General features: G+C 45.4%; 1 protein-coding gene across 2 annotated transcripts in view; it reads right to left on the bottom strand.

The window, feature by feature from the left end:
- Asx (Additional sex combs) overlaps positions 1-16,905 on the bottom strand; it is a 64,490-nt gene that overhangs the window by 3,735 nt on the left and 43,850 nt on the right. The window contains exons 3-6 of one of the 2 annotated variants that reach the window (XM_065307541.1): positions 4,527-4,857; positions 3,011-4,458; positions 1,455-2,957; positions 156-1,389 (exon numbers count right to left, since the gene is read on the bottom strand). The exons of the other annotated variant lie outside the window; for it this stretch is intronic. Coding sequence (XP_065163613.1) covers positions 698-1,389; positions 1,455-2,957; positions 3,011-4,406 — 3,591 coding nt within the window. The 5' untranslated portion in view covers positions 4,407-4,458; positions 4,527-4,857 and the 3' untranslated portion in view covers positions 156-697. Of the gene's footprint in view, positions 1-155; positions 1,390-1,454; positions 2,958-3,010; positions 4,459-4,526; positions 4,858-16,905 lie in introns of those variants that run through there. 2 annotated transcript variants of the gene reach the window in all.

The raw sequence follows: 16,905 nt of genomic DNA on the forward strand, positions 1-16,905 counted from the left end.
GTGTAGGAGCGGTACTACTTATGCGTCAGACTCGCCGATGCCGAGTTTCGACTCGGGTTAGATCGGACTAGTTCGTGCGCGTCATCATTCGCGCCATTATTCAAAATTCGATTTCAAAAATAGATATTTAAATAAATCTATTATTTATACTCGTATGAAGTTTAACATGGTATATTACATACGAATTACAAGTGTTTGTCATAGTCATAGATGTACAAATCAGTAGTACTACGTTTGTTGCTTTTGGGCTGTATATTTACAGACAAAACGTGGAAACGCAAACGTTTTTATGTGAAGTCACATTCAAAATGCCCCTAAAAGTATGTGCCACATGAATCAAGTCAAACTGCTACCAATTTATTGCACGTTTTGCTCATGTTTAGATTGAAAACTGAATTTGAGGTAGGTGCGCAAACACGATTTACGGAAAAGAATAAAATTAATTTGTACGTTGCCTACAGCACGAATGGCCTTCGCATCGATGGATGTTTCGAACGTGGCACGTGAACGTGATAACGTTGGAAGACTATGTTGCATACGAATAAATAAAGACCAACTTAAACTAGTGACCAAATTAAATTATTAATGTAATAAAATGGCGCATTCAAGTAAAAAGATAAAAGCATGCGAGCGCATGATCACTGATCACAAAAACTATTTACATGATTAAACACGCTAATCAAATGAGATTCTCGCTTTACCGAATAAAGCACATGCTACAGAGTCTGTTCGCCGATATGCAATCGTCGTGACAAAAGGCGCCACACTTTTTGCACATCACCATCGCCCTAAGATTGCAGGGACATGCATCGGCCTTTTTCGGTTTCATCACCGCGCCGGGATGCTCGCTTAGAGTGTCACTGAGAATCGTATAGTTGTGCACCTGATTCTCGTCGTCGCCGTAAATAACAGCCTGCTGTTGACCAGGCAAACGTGATCGGCGTGTAATCGCCTGCGTGGCTGGATTGGGACCAGGATGATCAGCCTCGACGCTAGCTGGGCGGCCGCGTGCCATTGTGCCCACACTGTTGATTGTGCCAGTCGGCCGCTGAGAAGGTGGCGCACTCGAAGATCTCGGAACATGCGACTCTACTCCCGCACGCTGCACGAGGATGTATGGCGCGATGGGGCCACCCAAGCCGACTGAATTGCGCGCGTCGGCTGTTTGCGACCAGCAGTCCTGGCGTGCCTCGGCTGTAAGCGCCTGGGCTGGCGGCAGAACCGCCATGGTGACAGGAATACCCTGTCCAGATGTAAAAACATGCTTGACAAAAACAGGTGGACTGGGCTGCCGTTGCTGATAGGTGCCAGCGCGCAATTTCACTTTGACGCCATTATTGTTGTTATTGTTGTGGGTGTGGTTATTGCCAACCAAATTGTTGAAAGTACCTGCAAGAATAACTTGTAAAGTCTAGCAGACAGAAACTCAACTCAAAAAGACTGTATTAACCCACCTGCGGCCGGAAGTGGTGGCGTAAACGTTTTGACCCCGCGAGACGAGCTCACGTTACCATACTGCGTGCGATTGTTGTCAACACCTTTTGGTTTGGTTTTGCTCGCGGTGGTGGCGGCGGCGAGTAGCGATGGCAGCGGCTTAAGCTGTCCACGCAACTGATCGCGATTCGGACTGTTCTGTATCACTGCCTGGCAAATTTGGTAGCTGCGTTCAAGATTAACGGCACCTGGGGGTGGTTTGTTGCCACAGCGTGTCCTGCCTGCAGCACCTTGAGCCTTCAACTTGACCTTTGTGTGGGCGGGCACCGCGCGAATCGGTTGGCTAGTGCTCAGCGCCAGATAAGGCAATGCGCTGGAACTCTGTACCATGCCCGCCCTGGGCATGTTGACCGCATTCTGCGCAGTGGACGTGGTGCCATGGGTGCCTGCCGACGCACTCACCACAGACGGCAGGCACACGATAGTGGTGGGTGGAATAACAGTTGTGATACCTTGCGTAGCCGATGGTGTAACTGTGGCGGCTTGAATGTGATTGGGTGTCCCAGAAATCGAACTACTGGTTACCAAACTGTCGCACGTGACAATTTCCGGCGTGAGAGTGACCTCTAACTCCAACTTTACTTGATTGCCCTGAAACTCTACAAAAGGTACTGCGCCAGCCGGTGCAGTGGCATTTGCTGGAGGGTGGTCGGTTGCGCCCAAAGCAGCAGCGACCATCTCAGAATCCATCTTAACCACGTCGTCGTATGGCCAGTCGGACGGGACGGGAAAGCTGCCTTCTTCTAAACGTACTTCCAACTCCTCTTGCATTGGAATAACTTGCACATGCTCGGTCGTATTCTCGTCACCTACCATGCCTACAGGCACCGAATCAAGCGCATGTAATGGGACTTCCAATAGCTTTTCCGTGCTTGAATCAACCATGTCCCAACAGTCCTCAGCGCCGACTGACGGAAATATCGCTTGTAAATCGACCGGCGGCTCCTCTTTGCAAGCTACGCCGCTTTTCTCTCCAGACGATAGTGATATTTGCCCGGACTCAAGTACATACGATTCAGCATCTAGAAACCGATCTTCGTCTACCTCTACGTCTTGATGCTCGTAGTTAGTAGCCGACAAATTTGACAAAATCTCGGACTCATCTACGGTGCTACCAAGCTTCGAATCGAAGTCGGCCGCATCGATTTTCGGTGATCCTTGCTGTAAAATTAAACTGTTGGGCAAAGTCATAGGGTAGGCCGTTGTGGGCATCATCTGAGCGCCGTCCGCACTATCAGAATGCGTTGGCTCAGACAGTGAAGAAGGCGTGTTTTGATCATTCCAAGATTTAGAATCGTCCGTTTGCTTCAATTCGTCTTCGTCCTCTTCTTTCAGAGACGCAGTGGTCGATCTTTCATCGTCATCGTTGAAATGCATCGTGCTTTCCTCTTCATCATCATCGTCGTCGTCATCATCGTCCATGAACTCCCCTGAGAATGCCAACTGAGCATCTTCCGCTTTCACTAAAACCAACGCAGCAATGAAAAAGAATAATAACGACAAGCAAACGAATTACCTTCTAAGACGACTTGGTCGCAATCCAATAGCGGATCATCGGGATTCTCGTTGTCGGGTTCCGCATGTTCAAGTTTAATCTCCTCATCAACGGGACTTACCTCCACAACCGGAAATATTTCCAGGTCGTGTTTTGTAACGATCGGACTCCCCGACCTTCGCTTCGCCGACGACTCGTCGTGTTCATCGGTGCTGCCTGTGCGCCGGCGTTTTTCCACACGTGAGCTAAAACTATTCGTAATGATTGTCTCGCAGTTCGTATTTGCCGCGACGGCATCACTAATATTAATAATGGTTATTTCTGGCAAATTGCTTAAACTATTACTACAAGTGTCTATCTTATCGCCGCCCGACTCGGACACATTCGCGACGCCAATGTTACATTCACCATCCAGTTTGGTCGGTTTCAACAAAGTGTTTTTGATGGGCAGCAGATCAGGCATTTGTGGCTTGCTCGTACATTCCGACTCCTCCGGCTTGATGTTCGTACAGGACCGTGTTATCGCGCCTACTGTTCGCTGTCGCTTTACCACTGACGGCGGCGTCGGTTTCGCTTTCAAATTCGAAGACGTCGCTGTCGACGGACGCAGCTTTATCGTGGTGCGAATTGGTGGGCGACTGCTGGAGATGAGTTGCGTGTCGCTTTTCCAACTGCGGTCACCCCATATTGGCTCGAAATGTTTCAACTTCCATGGATCCAATCGACTCCTCTCCCTATCGGCTTCCGTCTTCAGTTTTTGCTGATTTTCCGGAGTAAATTCGCCCTCGGCCAACCGTTCTTGCCACTCCAAGCATGCTCTTGCAAAGAACTCATTGTTTAAGCTCGACGATGTTAGTCGGATGGACTCTTTAACGTTTGTGACTGTTTGTCGGTCCACAGCCGGCAACAGTTGCACTAATTTATGCTGATATAATGATGGTAGGGATCCGAATGTCTGCTTATTTAATATTGCGCGCAAATTAGTGTTCACCAAAATGGAATCAGCTGTCTCTAAGTCAATGCATCCTTCTTTGGTTTGCTCCAATTGTGCAGCAGTTGACAGCTTCTTATTAGACCGCTTCCTTGGCTTAATGCTGAAGCCGGGAATAGAAGCAAGCACTTCGCGCATCGTTGGCGTTTTGAGCGGTGGCGGGGTTGTTATCTGTTCGTTTGTCGGTGGAGGCGGCAATGGCTTTACAATTATTCTTGGCACTGACACTGTGTTGCCAGAAGCTATAGTGGTGTTCTTTCTTCTTCTCTTTGCTTGTTGTCGCAATGCATGTTTGATGACCTTCTTGCTACTCTGCTTGTAGTAATCCAAATGTTGTGGTACTATTGGATTGAGAGCATCATCATTCAAATCTGGCACCACATGCAATATTGGCTCCAGCTGTTCTTGTGTCACATCACTTTCCATCACAGAATCACTGCCTAAACACAGGCAGACATTGAGTTCACAGTGGGTAAAGCTGCAATGAAAATATACGTAAATATACACCAATTGGTGATCTCGGCGAGAAATTCAGCGCTCACTTACACCTTAGGAGGCAGCACTCACAGAACCTCGCCGACGCATCCTGGTCGTGCGCTGGCTTTTAATTGAAAACAAAACACTCAGCGATCCGATTCATCCCATCGCACAGCCGGAGTGTTGCAGGTGCCGCTGAATTCTCGATCGCATGTCTTCAGTAAGCCTTTTACCATTCATGCGACTACGAGCGATGTACGCCTTGCGATGCTCTTTACGTTGACAATTTGATCCGCACCGAAGAGTTGTCCGCCATTTCACCGAATGCTAGTTCGTAGGGTGAATGTTTTCTTTTGTGGTCGCGCTCGCTCACTATAGACAACCTTTTATCTTTTGTTTTCTGCAATGCAACCAATGCAACCCTGATAAAGCGCCATCTACGAAAATTGTTCTCAAACATCATGTGTTTGCTACCTGACGTAGGGATCTCTTTGTTTCGCAGCTGTCTGTTCGGCGCGATTCGTTTCTCCACGGTCGCGGCGGTTTGACACACGAAAAACAAACAAGAGGAATATTATTTCAAATATTTGTTTGGTTTTCATTACTAATTTGAAAACATATTCTGGCAAACACCCAATATCTGTGGCCGTATTATCAGTAAGTATTTATTATACTTCGAGAATCTGTTTACACTTAAAAAAACTCCTGCAACCCAAATTACAAACCGCAATTATTTCACTAGTACATATTACCACAAAATTTTGCCGTGATTCTTTTTCGTTACACCCCGAGTCATCTGGCCCCGCACCATTTCACCGCGGGCTATCTCACCGCGAGTCATTTCACCGTGGATCATTTCGCCGCGGGTCATTTCATCGTGGGCTATCTCGCCGCGAGTCATTTCACCGTGGATCATTTCGCCGCGGGTCATTTCGCCCCGCGCCATTTCACCGCGGGCCATCTCACCGCGGGCCATTTCGCCGCGGATCATTTCACCGCGGGTCGACTCGCGGAGGCAGCCAGTGGAGGCAGCAAATCGACGGTTCTCCTAAATAAAGAAATTTGTAGTGGATAGACTTGCCATACGCGTGTAGATGGCGTGAACCAAACACTTAGAAGAAAAGACCAGGCGTTTATAATAATTCTGGAAGTGATTCCAGCATGAGTAATTAATTTAATCCTGAGTAATCATTGCATACCTTGTTTTACATAAAACCTCATGTACTCATTGTTATTATCTTCTAGAGGGTCAAGGATATTACACAAACTGCATAACGCTTGGCATTTTCAAATATGTAAGCCAAACTGTTATTATTGCCCTTTATTTAATCAATTCTTTAAAATGTTCACACAACATTAATAAAGTAATTTAGCAGTGACAATTGCTGCATGAAATATTATACAAACTCACAACAAAAACGTATTTTATTCTCTTGCTAAGTATTCCATATGTTGTCAAATCAATTGTGTTCTGCGCGTTTGATCAAAAGTATATTGCATAGATTGTCGAAACATAGCTTCATTTAAACGATTGGTGGTTTGCATCCGTGACATGCTCACCCGCGAAGAGCGAGTCGAATTCGCGTTCAATTTCGTGAGTTGAACATGCCGTTCGCTTTTTCTTTTGTCGGGTCGCATGGGGGTGAGGTTTTTCAAATGCGAATACAAGAATAAGAGAGGATTTCAATCAAACGAGATGAACTCATGACTTTATGCAAGAGGTGGGCGAACAAATTCTAATCTTATTGATTCTGGAATTACAGCAGTCTAAATACCTACCAGCGCAGTACGATGGCAGTCAGGGAAAACTCTTCTTTATCTCAAAGCCGCTTCCATTTTAAACCTTTGTAAGTGCGTCACTATACACGTAGACACGCGGAAGAATGGCATTTAGGTACTTTTCAATAACCTCCTCACCTCCGGTGCGTGGGGCTTATTTAAATTGCGCGCATTTTACATTATTCGAATGTACAAACGTCGTTTTGTTTTGCCATGTATTTGAAACCGGCCCCTCGTTCACATTGTTGTTTATTTACTGTAAATTTGCGAACCTGGATAAACAACGCTACTCGTCGAAGCGTGGCAAAGTTAGACAGTCGAGTGCACTCGATTTCTGCCCCCCACGCGATTGCAAACGTTATTTCTCACAAGAAAACTCACGTTAATAGCACACATGTCTTTTGCCGGAATTAACCTCCGCGCCGCGCAGCTTCTTTTATTATTACGTATGGTTCACATTGAAGTTGCGGATGCTATAATAATACATAATGTATGAGGAGGTGGCGCGGGTGGTTGCGGCAGCCGTTGTAATAACATCATGGCGGCGTCCATCCAAATTGGCAATTGTGATATGCTCCAGGAGATGATCCCGTCAGATGGGTGCTCTTTTGCTCGGCTACAGATAGGTGTAGGTATGCTGAGAACATCCGCACATGTTGTCGGGCGGGATCGATCCACTGGCGTAACCAGTGGCCTGGAATTATAAAAATAGTCCCACGTGCGCTGACACGAAGTGGTTCGCATAATCACCGCGCAACAATTTTGACTCGAATTAATGCCGGTTGAAATCTGACTAGCGGGCAAATGCGCTGTGCAAACACGCCATCGTCAAAATATTGAAGAATTGAATATCCACATTCATTTTGACCTGTATTTTCAAATTTCCCGAATTTGTCCCACCTTAAGGATTACAATAATCCTACGTGTCTACAAACGTTGGCTCAGGAGTTCCTTGGTCCTTTATAAGAATCTACCTGCTGCCTTCTTCCAAAATTTGATTCTCCCTGCTCCCACCTTTAATCACATGTTGTGTATTGCCGTATCCATAAGCAATTCGACATATTTTGCTAGAAATTAGCATTTTTGAAAAAACTCTCCACCAAAATGATGGAGAAACCCAGGAGACAAGCTAAGATGTCAGTGGCAGCCCGGTATAAAGAATGAGCTACACGGGAGGAGGCATCAAGGCGGGGGCGTGTGAGGATGTGCGGATAAAAGACATAATATAGCAGTATTGCCATCCGCAGCCGCCGTTCTTACATAAATCAGCGGCTTATTAAGTCAAGTGGCTCGGATATAGTAACAGAAAACGTGGCCCGGCAAGGCATGGCACGGGGCGTTTGTATTTTTTACGAGCATGCCAGAAACATTCCGGGCGTTGAGTGTTGGATCTGCTACTAAGAGTATTACAAGAAGGACGAATGCGTTGACACAAGTGTAGAAAGGTGGCAGAGAAATTTTACCGATAACGTTGCTTTCAGATTAGTCGCGTATCGCATTATATAAGTGCGCCTCCGAGTCGGCGGCAAATCCGATAGAATAAATCTGCATCGCGCGAGGAGCAAGGAAGCGCGCAGTTGGAACAAAACCGTCGCATAAATTTATATTTAGCATAAAAATAATTCTTCTGTTTGGTGGCGGGTAGGTGCGCTCGGCGTGCGTTGGCGCGTATAATTCAGAGAGGGTTAGTTTAACAAAGTGCCGGCCCGCTTTTTTGCGAAACGGCAAAACGGGGATTTTATTTTAATGGCTGTGTTGCTTTGCGTACAATGCAGGAGAATATAAGTATTTGCGGTGGATAAATTTTCCGCGCCGAAGAGTTATACGCTTATGTACCATCCCTTAAACCGTAACATGGGAGGACGCTGCAAAGTGCGGCGGGCGAAATAAAAAGCCCAGAAACACTATCTTTGTATTTAATTTAAACGGGGCAGTTTTCGGGTAATAAAAATGCACGCCTTCTGGCCTCGCGGAAAAGCGTCTTTTTATTTATGGCGATTTCGGGCCATGCGCTCATGCCCCAGGCGAGCTTCTTTCGCCGCTCGAATTTCCAACTATTCCCGCTCTCATTTACACGCATTTAGCATTCGGTTATTATACGTTGCAACACTTTTATTTATTTCGTCTGGTGTAGCGGTGACCGCCCACACCCGGAACGAGGCACCGGAAGTTTTTCTTGTTTGCGTCTGCGGGGCAAGATTAATTTCGACAGTAAATGTTTTCGCTTTTTATCTTTCTGCCGGGGAGATTTCGGCAATTAGCCGAGAGCACGATGCTTGCAATAAACCCAATAAGCATCTCGTTTTATTCACCAAAAATGTTTTTCCAAGCATCAAGACAAAGTCAAGCAAATAGAATTGATTCTAATTGCTATTGTCAACCGATAAGAGCACATAAAACGCATATAAATAAAGATAATAAAGATCAAAGATCAAATCCTCGTAAAGATAAAAGTTTTTCCTACCGCGGAATATAAATATTTAGCAGCTGATGTCTATTAGCATCCCTTAATTGAAACAAAGCCCAATTGACATTGTAGTGCACTGATAGTAATCTATTTTATCTATTGGGATGACTGAACATTTTGCGGTCATTGCCAAGCTTACTGAAGCGATATTATTGCCACAACGAGAGAAAAACTCGTCAGTCATATTTCGCTCCACGGTGGCAGCAGTAAACTTTTATGCCGTAACTTTTCTCAGATGCACAAATGTCGACCGTAAAGACGCAGGAATAAATTTTACGACGTAAATCGCTAGCGACCAAAATTATACGATCTGCATTTCTGATGAAACAATGATCGCAAGAAGAATCTTCACGTGGGAGCGATAAAAATGGGAAATAAAGCACGCATTGCTGGTCGCGGTCGTATGTGCGATGCTGGCAGAGTGGAGAAATTAAGATTAATTAATGATTTGCTTTTACTGCGTCGCTGTAATATATTCCGCTCTTAGCTCACTCGGAGTGCGGAGAAGATATTCGTTTTATCATTCCTATAGCGGTCGAACCAAATGCTAGACATGCACAACACGGCCGTAACGCAAACAGATACACGCGCAAGAGAGGTTGCCGAAGAAGCGAAGGGATGCGATAAATTTTTTGTGTTTATTCCTTTCGTATGGTGGACGAAGCCATCTAATTTAGCGGCATGCATTATTTATAACAAAAAATTTGCAATTTGCGTCAATGCCGTGCTCGGCTGCCATTGGTCAGACGAAAAGAATTGACCGCTTCCTTGGCGTCTGTTGCACGTTAGGATTGGGCGACGATGCGACGGCGGCGAGCGTCGTGACGCCGCTCGGCACGCGGCGGGCGGAGCGCTCTTTCTTATCTCGTCTCCTTATTGCTCGGTTCCATCCAGTCAGCGTACTTCCGGTTTTCCGCTCACGCCACGTGCCCTTCCTACTCCTCGAGCTCGTCCTCGCCGAGAGAGAGACGGACGTGCCGGGACGCTCTGCACGTCTCTGACGCCGCTACCACCGCCGCCGAAGCAATCAGCAAAAATATCGAAAATACATTCGGTTCATACCTACCGCTGTAATCGCATTTTTCGATAACCGAACGTAAAAGTATAAATTACAGCCGCCATTCGATTGAATTCATGCAATTTTCGACCGTTACGATGGTACTTTCCAGGATCGTCCGGTCGACGGACCCTAAAATGCCCGCCGTTGTAAACATTCCGGTATTTCCCACAGGAATACGTCAAGTAATTGAAAAGATTTTACAAAACTTTCGAATAAACTCAAAGCTGTAAAATACCGCACATTTCCTTACTATTTCCAGTTAAATATCAACGCATTCAATGAAAACCGTTAGTAAACATGCCAATGTGTTCCACTTTAAACAAACATTGACATTGTGGTGACATCCACGACGTGGTAATTAATAATACATACGAGACTAGTAATGTCCCCACGCACTTGATCGAATTAGCCACGGAAAGTGCGCGGTATAATTGACAGATCCTAACGATACATGTGCATACCATCTACCCCTCGCTAAAGCTCAACGCGGTGTGAAGAAAAAATTGCGGTCAAGTAATTTATGATGGCTTGTCATTGGGAGTCCGTAAAGAATTGCGTCGTTCTTGTCATGGTCGCAGGAAAAGATCGAGCAGCGCGAATTCATATCGTGTGCTCTTCGATATGCTATATTAAGATAAATGACACATTTTATACCCCATATGATGCGCGAGGGTGCCGTCTGCGAATGGTGACCGCAATAAATCACAGCAATTTTTTGCTGTGAGCTTTAGCATCGATGACGTGATAACGAGATGGAAAAACAATAAGTATCAACGCGAATTTTTCTATTGTTTATTAGATTAGGTTAGTTTGTTTGAGGTTAAAACGTGCATGCGACACACTTAAACTTCCGATACACCGGAACGGCGTGGCGGAAGTCATGTGTGCGATAACCGCGCCGGCATTCTTTCGCCGACTTCCGGTCGCTCGGCCACTTTACATTTCCTTCCGTGGCCGGCAGGAACTAGCCGCACATATATTTCAGCGCACAGCGGCGGTGCGCTACCGGCGTTCGACTTTTCTCTCGAAGCTTTCAGCCTTGTGCTTTTACAAAATGAGTTACTGCTGGCCTTCTGGCCACCGGCCGCATTACTAAAACGGATGTTTCGTGTCTGCAGCGCACAATCCTTGCGAAAAAATTGAACCGAGCACGTAGGTGGTAACCTGGCGCTGATAATACGTTGGTACAATGAATTATCGCGGATGAAATTATCAGCATGCAGCCGTAAGATCCAGGAGGAGATGGTTGCGAAGGAGGAAGGTGACGAAAGTGAGTGCACAGAGAGAAGTGAGTGCTTTGCAAATTGTTATCGTATCGACGATGCAAATTTATGCGAAATCGCCTTTGATTTTAGCACTCCTGGGCGCGTCATTACGCTCCGAAGGATATGGGCAAAAATATAATAAAAGTTTTAATGACGCACTCGGCGTGCACCCATCGCGTGCGTCGGCGTCGTCGTATCCTTGGAGAGCTCCTTCACATTTGCACTACACAGAGAAGTGGGCAAAGTGGAAGGGCGCGACAAAGATCCCGAGCGTTTTAATCACCGTCGGACGCGAGACGCCTCGTGCCGCATCGTTTTGATGTGGATACATTCGGTTTTTATAGTAAATTCGTTCCGCCAGCGCACGCCGGGTGTGAAAAAGAAACTTTGGGGTGGCTCTCGGTTTTATTCAAATGAGTCAATCAAAGCTGCGGCGGACGCGTCAAAGACCCGTGAGCCTGTGCGCTGCAGCTGCTTGCGGTGCTTGTTGGCGGCGTTAATTCCAGATTCCGGACGGGTGGCGAGGGCGGCGTCACATATCGGCGCGGCCGGAAAGGAAATGCGCGAATCCCGTACTCGTCAGGGTCAGTTATAGTGGAGCAGCATGTTGGCGAAAAAGGGTTCGACAAATAAAACTTGACAACAGATGAGAAATAATCCGAAAGTTCGCGTGACGTCTTTGTCAACGGCACGTAGACAGCATTCTATTAAATAATGCACGACTTCTGGGCCGATTCAGCGTAAATCTATGCAAATCGATTGTATCATCCCTTATATTTTTTGCGCTAATGTGCGAACGCGCAGCCAGCGTCAAAGAAGTGCTCTGGAGAGCATGCCAGCTTAGGTATATACGCCGCTATAAGAGGCAATCTTCGACTCCTCTGTCCGATACACGCGGTGCGACGCAATGCGCCCCGGGATCAACTAATATGCAAATCACATGCTAATATTTTCGGGCTGCCTTTAACTCCCCTTCGCGACGAAATAGCGTGCGAGGTGTGGGCGCTGCTACGTGGCAGCCGGCAAATCAGCTCGCAAACGGAATGATTTGAAACCTCATTGCAAGTTTGTGATACCGACTCATCTTGATCTGGCATTAGTGCGGACACTACAAGGTGCTCACTATAATACCCGCTAACAATTTACAGAAAGCGCTTTTCTATATTGATTAAAAGTCCTTAATGAAATAATAATTTAGTTAAATAAAGTTGATTCCGCTGTGGGGTTGACGATGCGCAAAGAAACAAAAAAAGCGTATAACGGAAACGCGCGGATTTGCATAGGTAAACACAATATAAGATGATTGCTGGAAGAAGAGCCGATGGGGGATGTAGTCAAACGAAATAAATTTCGCATCCGCAAGCGAACGAAGCGAAAGGTATATAAATAAGACGAGATTAGATAATGGTAATGCTGAAAGACTGAAAGATTTCACTGCTGCCGCTTGCGCATCATCAAGTATTGTTTCGCGTTGTCTGTGGTTGATTACAAAAACTTGCGCCGTGCATTCTTACGATTCGCAAGGACTTTTAATTATATTACGCGCACAAATTGTGTTTGCGCCCCAGCCGCAAATCTCGCCTGAATCAAGGGCGGCAAGTTTTTTCGAAGATATTCCCGACTCAAAAGTTGATTAATTAAGCACAATCACAGCGCCGCAGGAGCGACCCTCTCGTTGCGATGAGACACTTGACTGCGAGCACACATCACACACGCTGATGTGGTTGCGCCGCCTGATGGATAAAACGCACACACAAAGCGCGACGTCGAGCGCAATCTAGTTTTATTCCTGTGACAGGAACTTGTTCGCATTTACATTTTAATAACTCGTCCCTGTTGCGTGTCCTCTCTGGACGTCGAGCGCAATCTAGTTTTATTCCTGTGACAGGAACTTGTTCGCATTTACATTTTAATAACTCGTCCCTGTTGCGTGTCCTCTCTGGCGGGCCGCGCGCGCGCTAATCGCTTCTCGCTCGTGGCCGTGTGCGTTGACACCTAATACAATCGCGCGCTGGCTGTACACGTACAACATAACATTGGGGTGATTATCAATTTTCTACCAATTTGGTTTCGATTGTGTGATATTTTCATACGGGTAACTAATGCGCGTATAATGCCGCCGCTTGCCGCTGTGTCCGCCATATATGCGAAATCGCTCGTTAGTCGCACATTATTTACATATTAATCTAGCAGTTTGTTTCCATTGATCACGCACCTTCTTCGCGGGGTTTTACGTGACTGTCTCGTGAAAACCCACTTGATGCTGCCAAATATATTCTAAACGCAATCACGGTATTCTTGTTAGTAAACAAGTTTGCGACTTTAAATGGGATTGTTTTATATCCCCGACATTCGTTCTCATTGGCATTAAACTCCATTCCCCTGGCACTTTTATTGCGCGCCGACGTTTAAAGTTATTGCGCCGGAATCCCTTTCGTATAAGTAAATAAATCGTCCCGGCGCGTTCCACGGGCGCAATTTCAAATATTGCGACCATCCCAACTTCGGCAATCTCTAACCAGCATCTAATTACGATGGAATCGTTATAGTAAACAAATTGCTCCATATCCTGCGCGGTGTTAGAATCTGAATGGCGTTCGAAAGTTACGCGCTGCAATCATCAGTCATACTCAAAGTGTAATCAGCGCGCCGACAACAATAGCAACCTAGTGCGGTCCAAACGTTTGTCGGTCATCCGTTAGGGGGTGGCGGGCAACGTTTTTGTTATGAAAGGGTAATTTTGGTGATCGATTATGATAGATAGCAAAGTGTGGTTAAGCCCAGTACTGTTATTATTTCGCAAAAAGGGGTGGCAGTGAATTTAAGAAAGCGGTGCACATCTGCCGCGGCGTATCAGAAAATCGCAAAACTTTTCGGGGGGCCAGTCAAGGCGCAACGGGTTGTGCTCGCCGCGATATTGCATTAAAAAGATGACTAAAATATGCGCCTTATAGTCGTGCGAAAGTGCCACGGGGTTTTAAGGGATTTTAATAATAGCGTCTTAATTAAGTTTCAAGTTGCTTTTAATTGCGTATACAAAGTAACTTATTCTTTTCATTAAACGCGCCGGTCACAAAATTTCATTTAGCTTAAGTCCACAAAGATATAGTGCAGTGCGATAAATTGTTACAAAGATACGCGTTGAAATGGCAGGTGTTTGACCATCAATCATCAGAATCACGCGCACTGGACCACCCTTCACCAACTGGTTGAAGGTGTATGATGTGCATGTGTGCCTGTGTGTATTTAGGGTATATTTAGCGGCGTGCGGTGGTGGTGGCCGCTGCATTATTTTTATTCCCCTTTAGATAAATGCATTGTTTATCCTCGATTTCACCCAGGCGTCGGCGTTGATATTCGTACGCGCACTCACACGTCCCAACAACAAACGTCACATTTCCTTACACAGGGGGCTATTGTGAAGAGAGTTTTTGCGTGTGGGGCGCAAAAGGGAGAGTCACCGATACAGAGGGTGCACTAGTAACAAAACTACAGCGCACTGCTACCTACAAACGCTTCCGCAAATCATTCAAGTGTCATCATTACATAAACGTTTTGCCAAAAGAAACAATACCGCATTTTGGACAAAATATTTCGCACAAAATCAAATGCTTTTGCCTAGCGGGCTGAAAAAAAAAACTTACGACGAGTAATGCTTCTGTTATATTCACATGACTGCGTGAGGGGGTGTATTTTATAGCAGCTCTTATTGTATTCAAGTGTTATTTTTATATCCGTCTTATCCTTGCAGCGTCGTTGCTTCACAATCAAAATAAATGATTTAGAAAAATTGCGCGATGACACAACGGACAACAAGAGACTTTGCATAATACACAAGGTGTAAACTTAAATTGCGCAAGCAAGTAAGTTCAAATTTGACGCATCAATTGTTTGTACAAATTACTTTCCTGACAAGTCACCACATTGAAGTGTGACAAATCGAACGTTTAACTTAAAGTAATGGGTAATCTGTTAAATGAATACGCCATATGGTCCCCCAAGTAAACATCTAACAACCGAAACCGAACACATTTACCCCACAACGCTAACGCTAGTTGACTTCGTCGAGTCGATAATTTTAACAAATGTTCACGCATCCCCGATGGCAGCCGCAGCTGGGGCGGCCATTTTGTTGTAACATATAGATTTTCTACTCTGGACGAGCGCAAAAAAGGAGCATTTCGTGGGCGAACGAAAATGGGCGAATGGCGATAGAAAGATGCGAACTACGTGAACAAAGATTCTCCAATCGAGCGGCGTGGCATCTCCGACGCAAAATAAAACCAACTCACGAGGATGGCTCTCTATTGGTTCAAGACGAAAGTGGAACATTTTATTTACTTGCTATCAACTGCAAGGCGCATGTGTATAAGATACTATATGCCTCTGCAGGAGAAAAAAATACTTTGAAATAAGAAACTTTTATCAATTGATAATAAATGGATCATGACTTTAATAATTACGCATAATTTATTTTAAAAGTATAGGTCATAGATGCAGCAACTGCAAGGGGGTGGCCAATGGGGTGCAATAAAACGATTTAATCACCGATATTAACAGAGTTATTTGTACCGCGTTCTGTCATATGGCGTAGCGAACAGTTGTGTCGCTTTTGGTGGCAGTTGTGGGTGGGTGTGGTAATATACTAAATCATAGCAAATCTATTTAGAAGACATTTTTGAATGGGGAAAAGAATGTCTCTAAAATACATTTGCGGTTATTCTTTCAACCTAGAGAGAATACCGGTATCTTCAATTACCTAAATGCTATTGTTCTGTTATGTAAGTTACATTTTCACTGAGTTATATAACACCGCAACGTACACCTCCCCCATTGCTTGTTGAATAAGCAAACAGGAAAACAGGGTAAATGCACAACATGGCTGCAAATCATTTACTGGATAAACAAACAACAACAACAAGCTGACACGATATCTACATTTTCATTTGGAAATTGACTCGGTTAATATTATTGTAACCTTCTGATACACTTTGTTTATAATAATCGTGTGTGTGTGGTTAAATGAAAAGTTGCTTTCAACTTTTTTCTTTCAACTGCATGCGTTATGAATTTCCATCGACATGCTATGCGATTAGGACTGCAGTCGGAGAAAGTTTAGGCAAGAAACTAAAAGCATGCGATTGCAGCACACAACACACGGCACTGAATATAGCACGAGCGTGATAATATATAAATTATTTTCAACCTGCCTGTTCAATCTTCCACTTGCCACTGTTGCTCCATGGAAAAGCAAAAACGGAAACCACCTACGCTCGATAACGATCATCGACGACGAATACATATAATAATGAAAGCGGCTTCGTTCGTTTCGTTTCGTTTTTTATTTCATCACGGAAACATGTGAAAATTTATCGCTTCTCGTGGCGTGTTTACACGCACGCAGTTGATTCACAATTTATTTGCCGGCGCAAAAAATAGACATTCAAAATTCTGGTGCGCGCAAATCCGCTAACGACAGCGTTGACGACGTCGTCGACCATTGACGAAGGGGGCGTTTGCATGCGCTGGGTTTTATTTAGATTTTCCACATATGTGAACGCAATCCGGTGCTTTTCGGTGTGGCGGTGGCGGGCACCGCCTGTCTGGGGTGTGATAAGATCGGAGATCAGTCAAGCAGAAAATGACAGTGTCAAAGTGGAAGGTCGGCACAATAAACTGCGGCCACAATGGCTCGTTCTTGACAATGCACTACGCAGTGCGAGCGCCAGCAGTGGCTGTCGTCATTCATACGCAAATTTTCCGCCGCGCCGTTGTAATACTCTGCCACCTTCTTCCTAGAAATGCCAGCGCTGCATATGTGCACGCACAGCGTTGACACGGAACCTTTGCTAACTTCAATCTCTAGATTACGCCGCA

This window comes from Atheta coriaria, unplaced genomic scaffold, assembly GCF_025399875.1.
Source record: "Atheta coriaria isolate IRGN ID8LTWV9N9 unplaced genomic scaffold, Caltech_Dcor_3.1 hic_scaffold_7_pilon, whole genome shotgun sequence".
Lineage (NCBI taxonomy): Eukaryota > Metazoa > Arthropoda > Insecta > Coleoptera > Staphylinidae > Dalotia > Dalotia coriaria.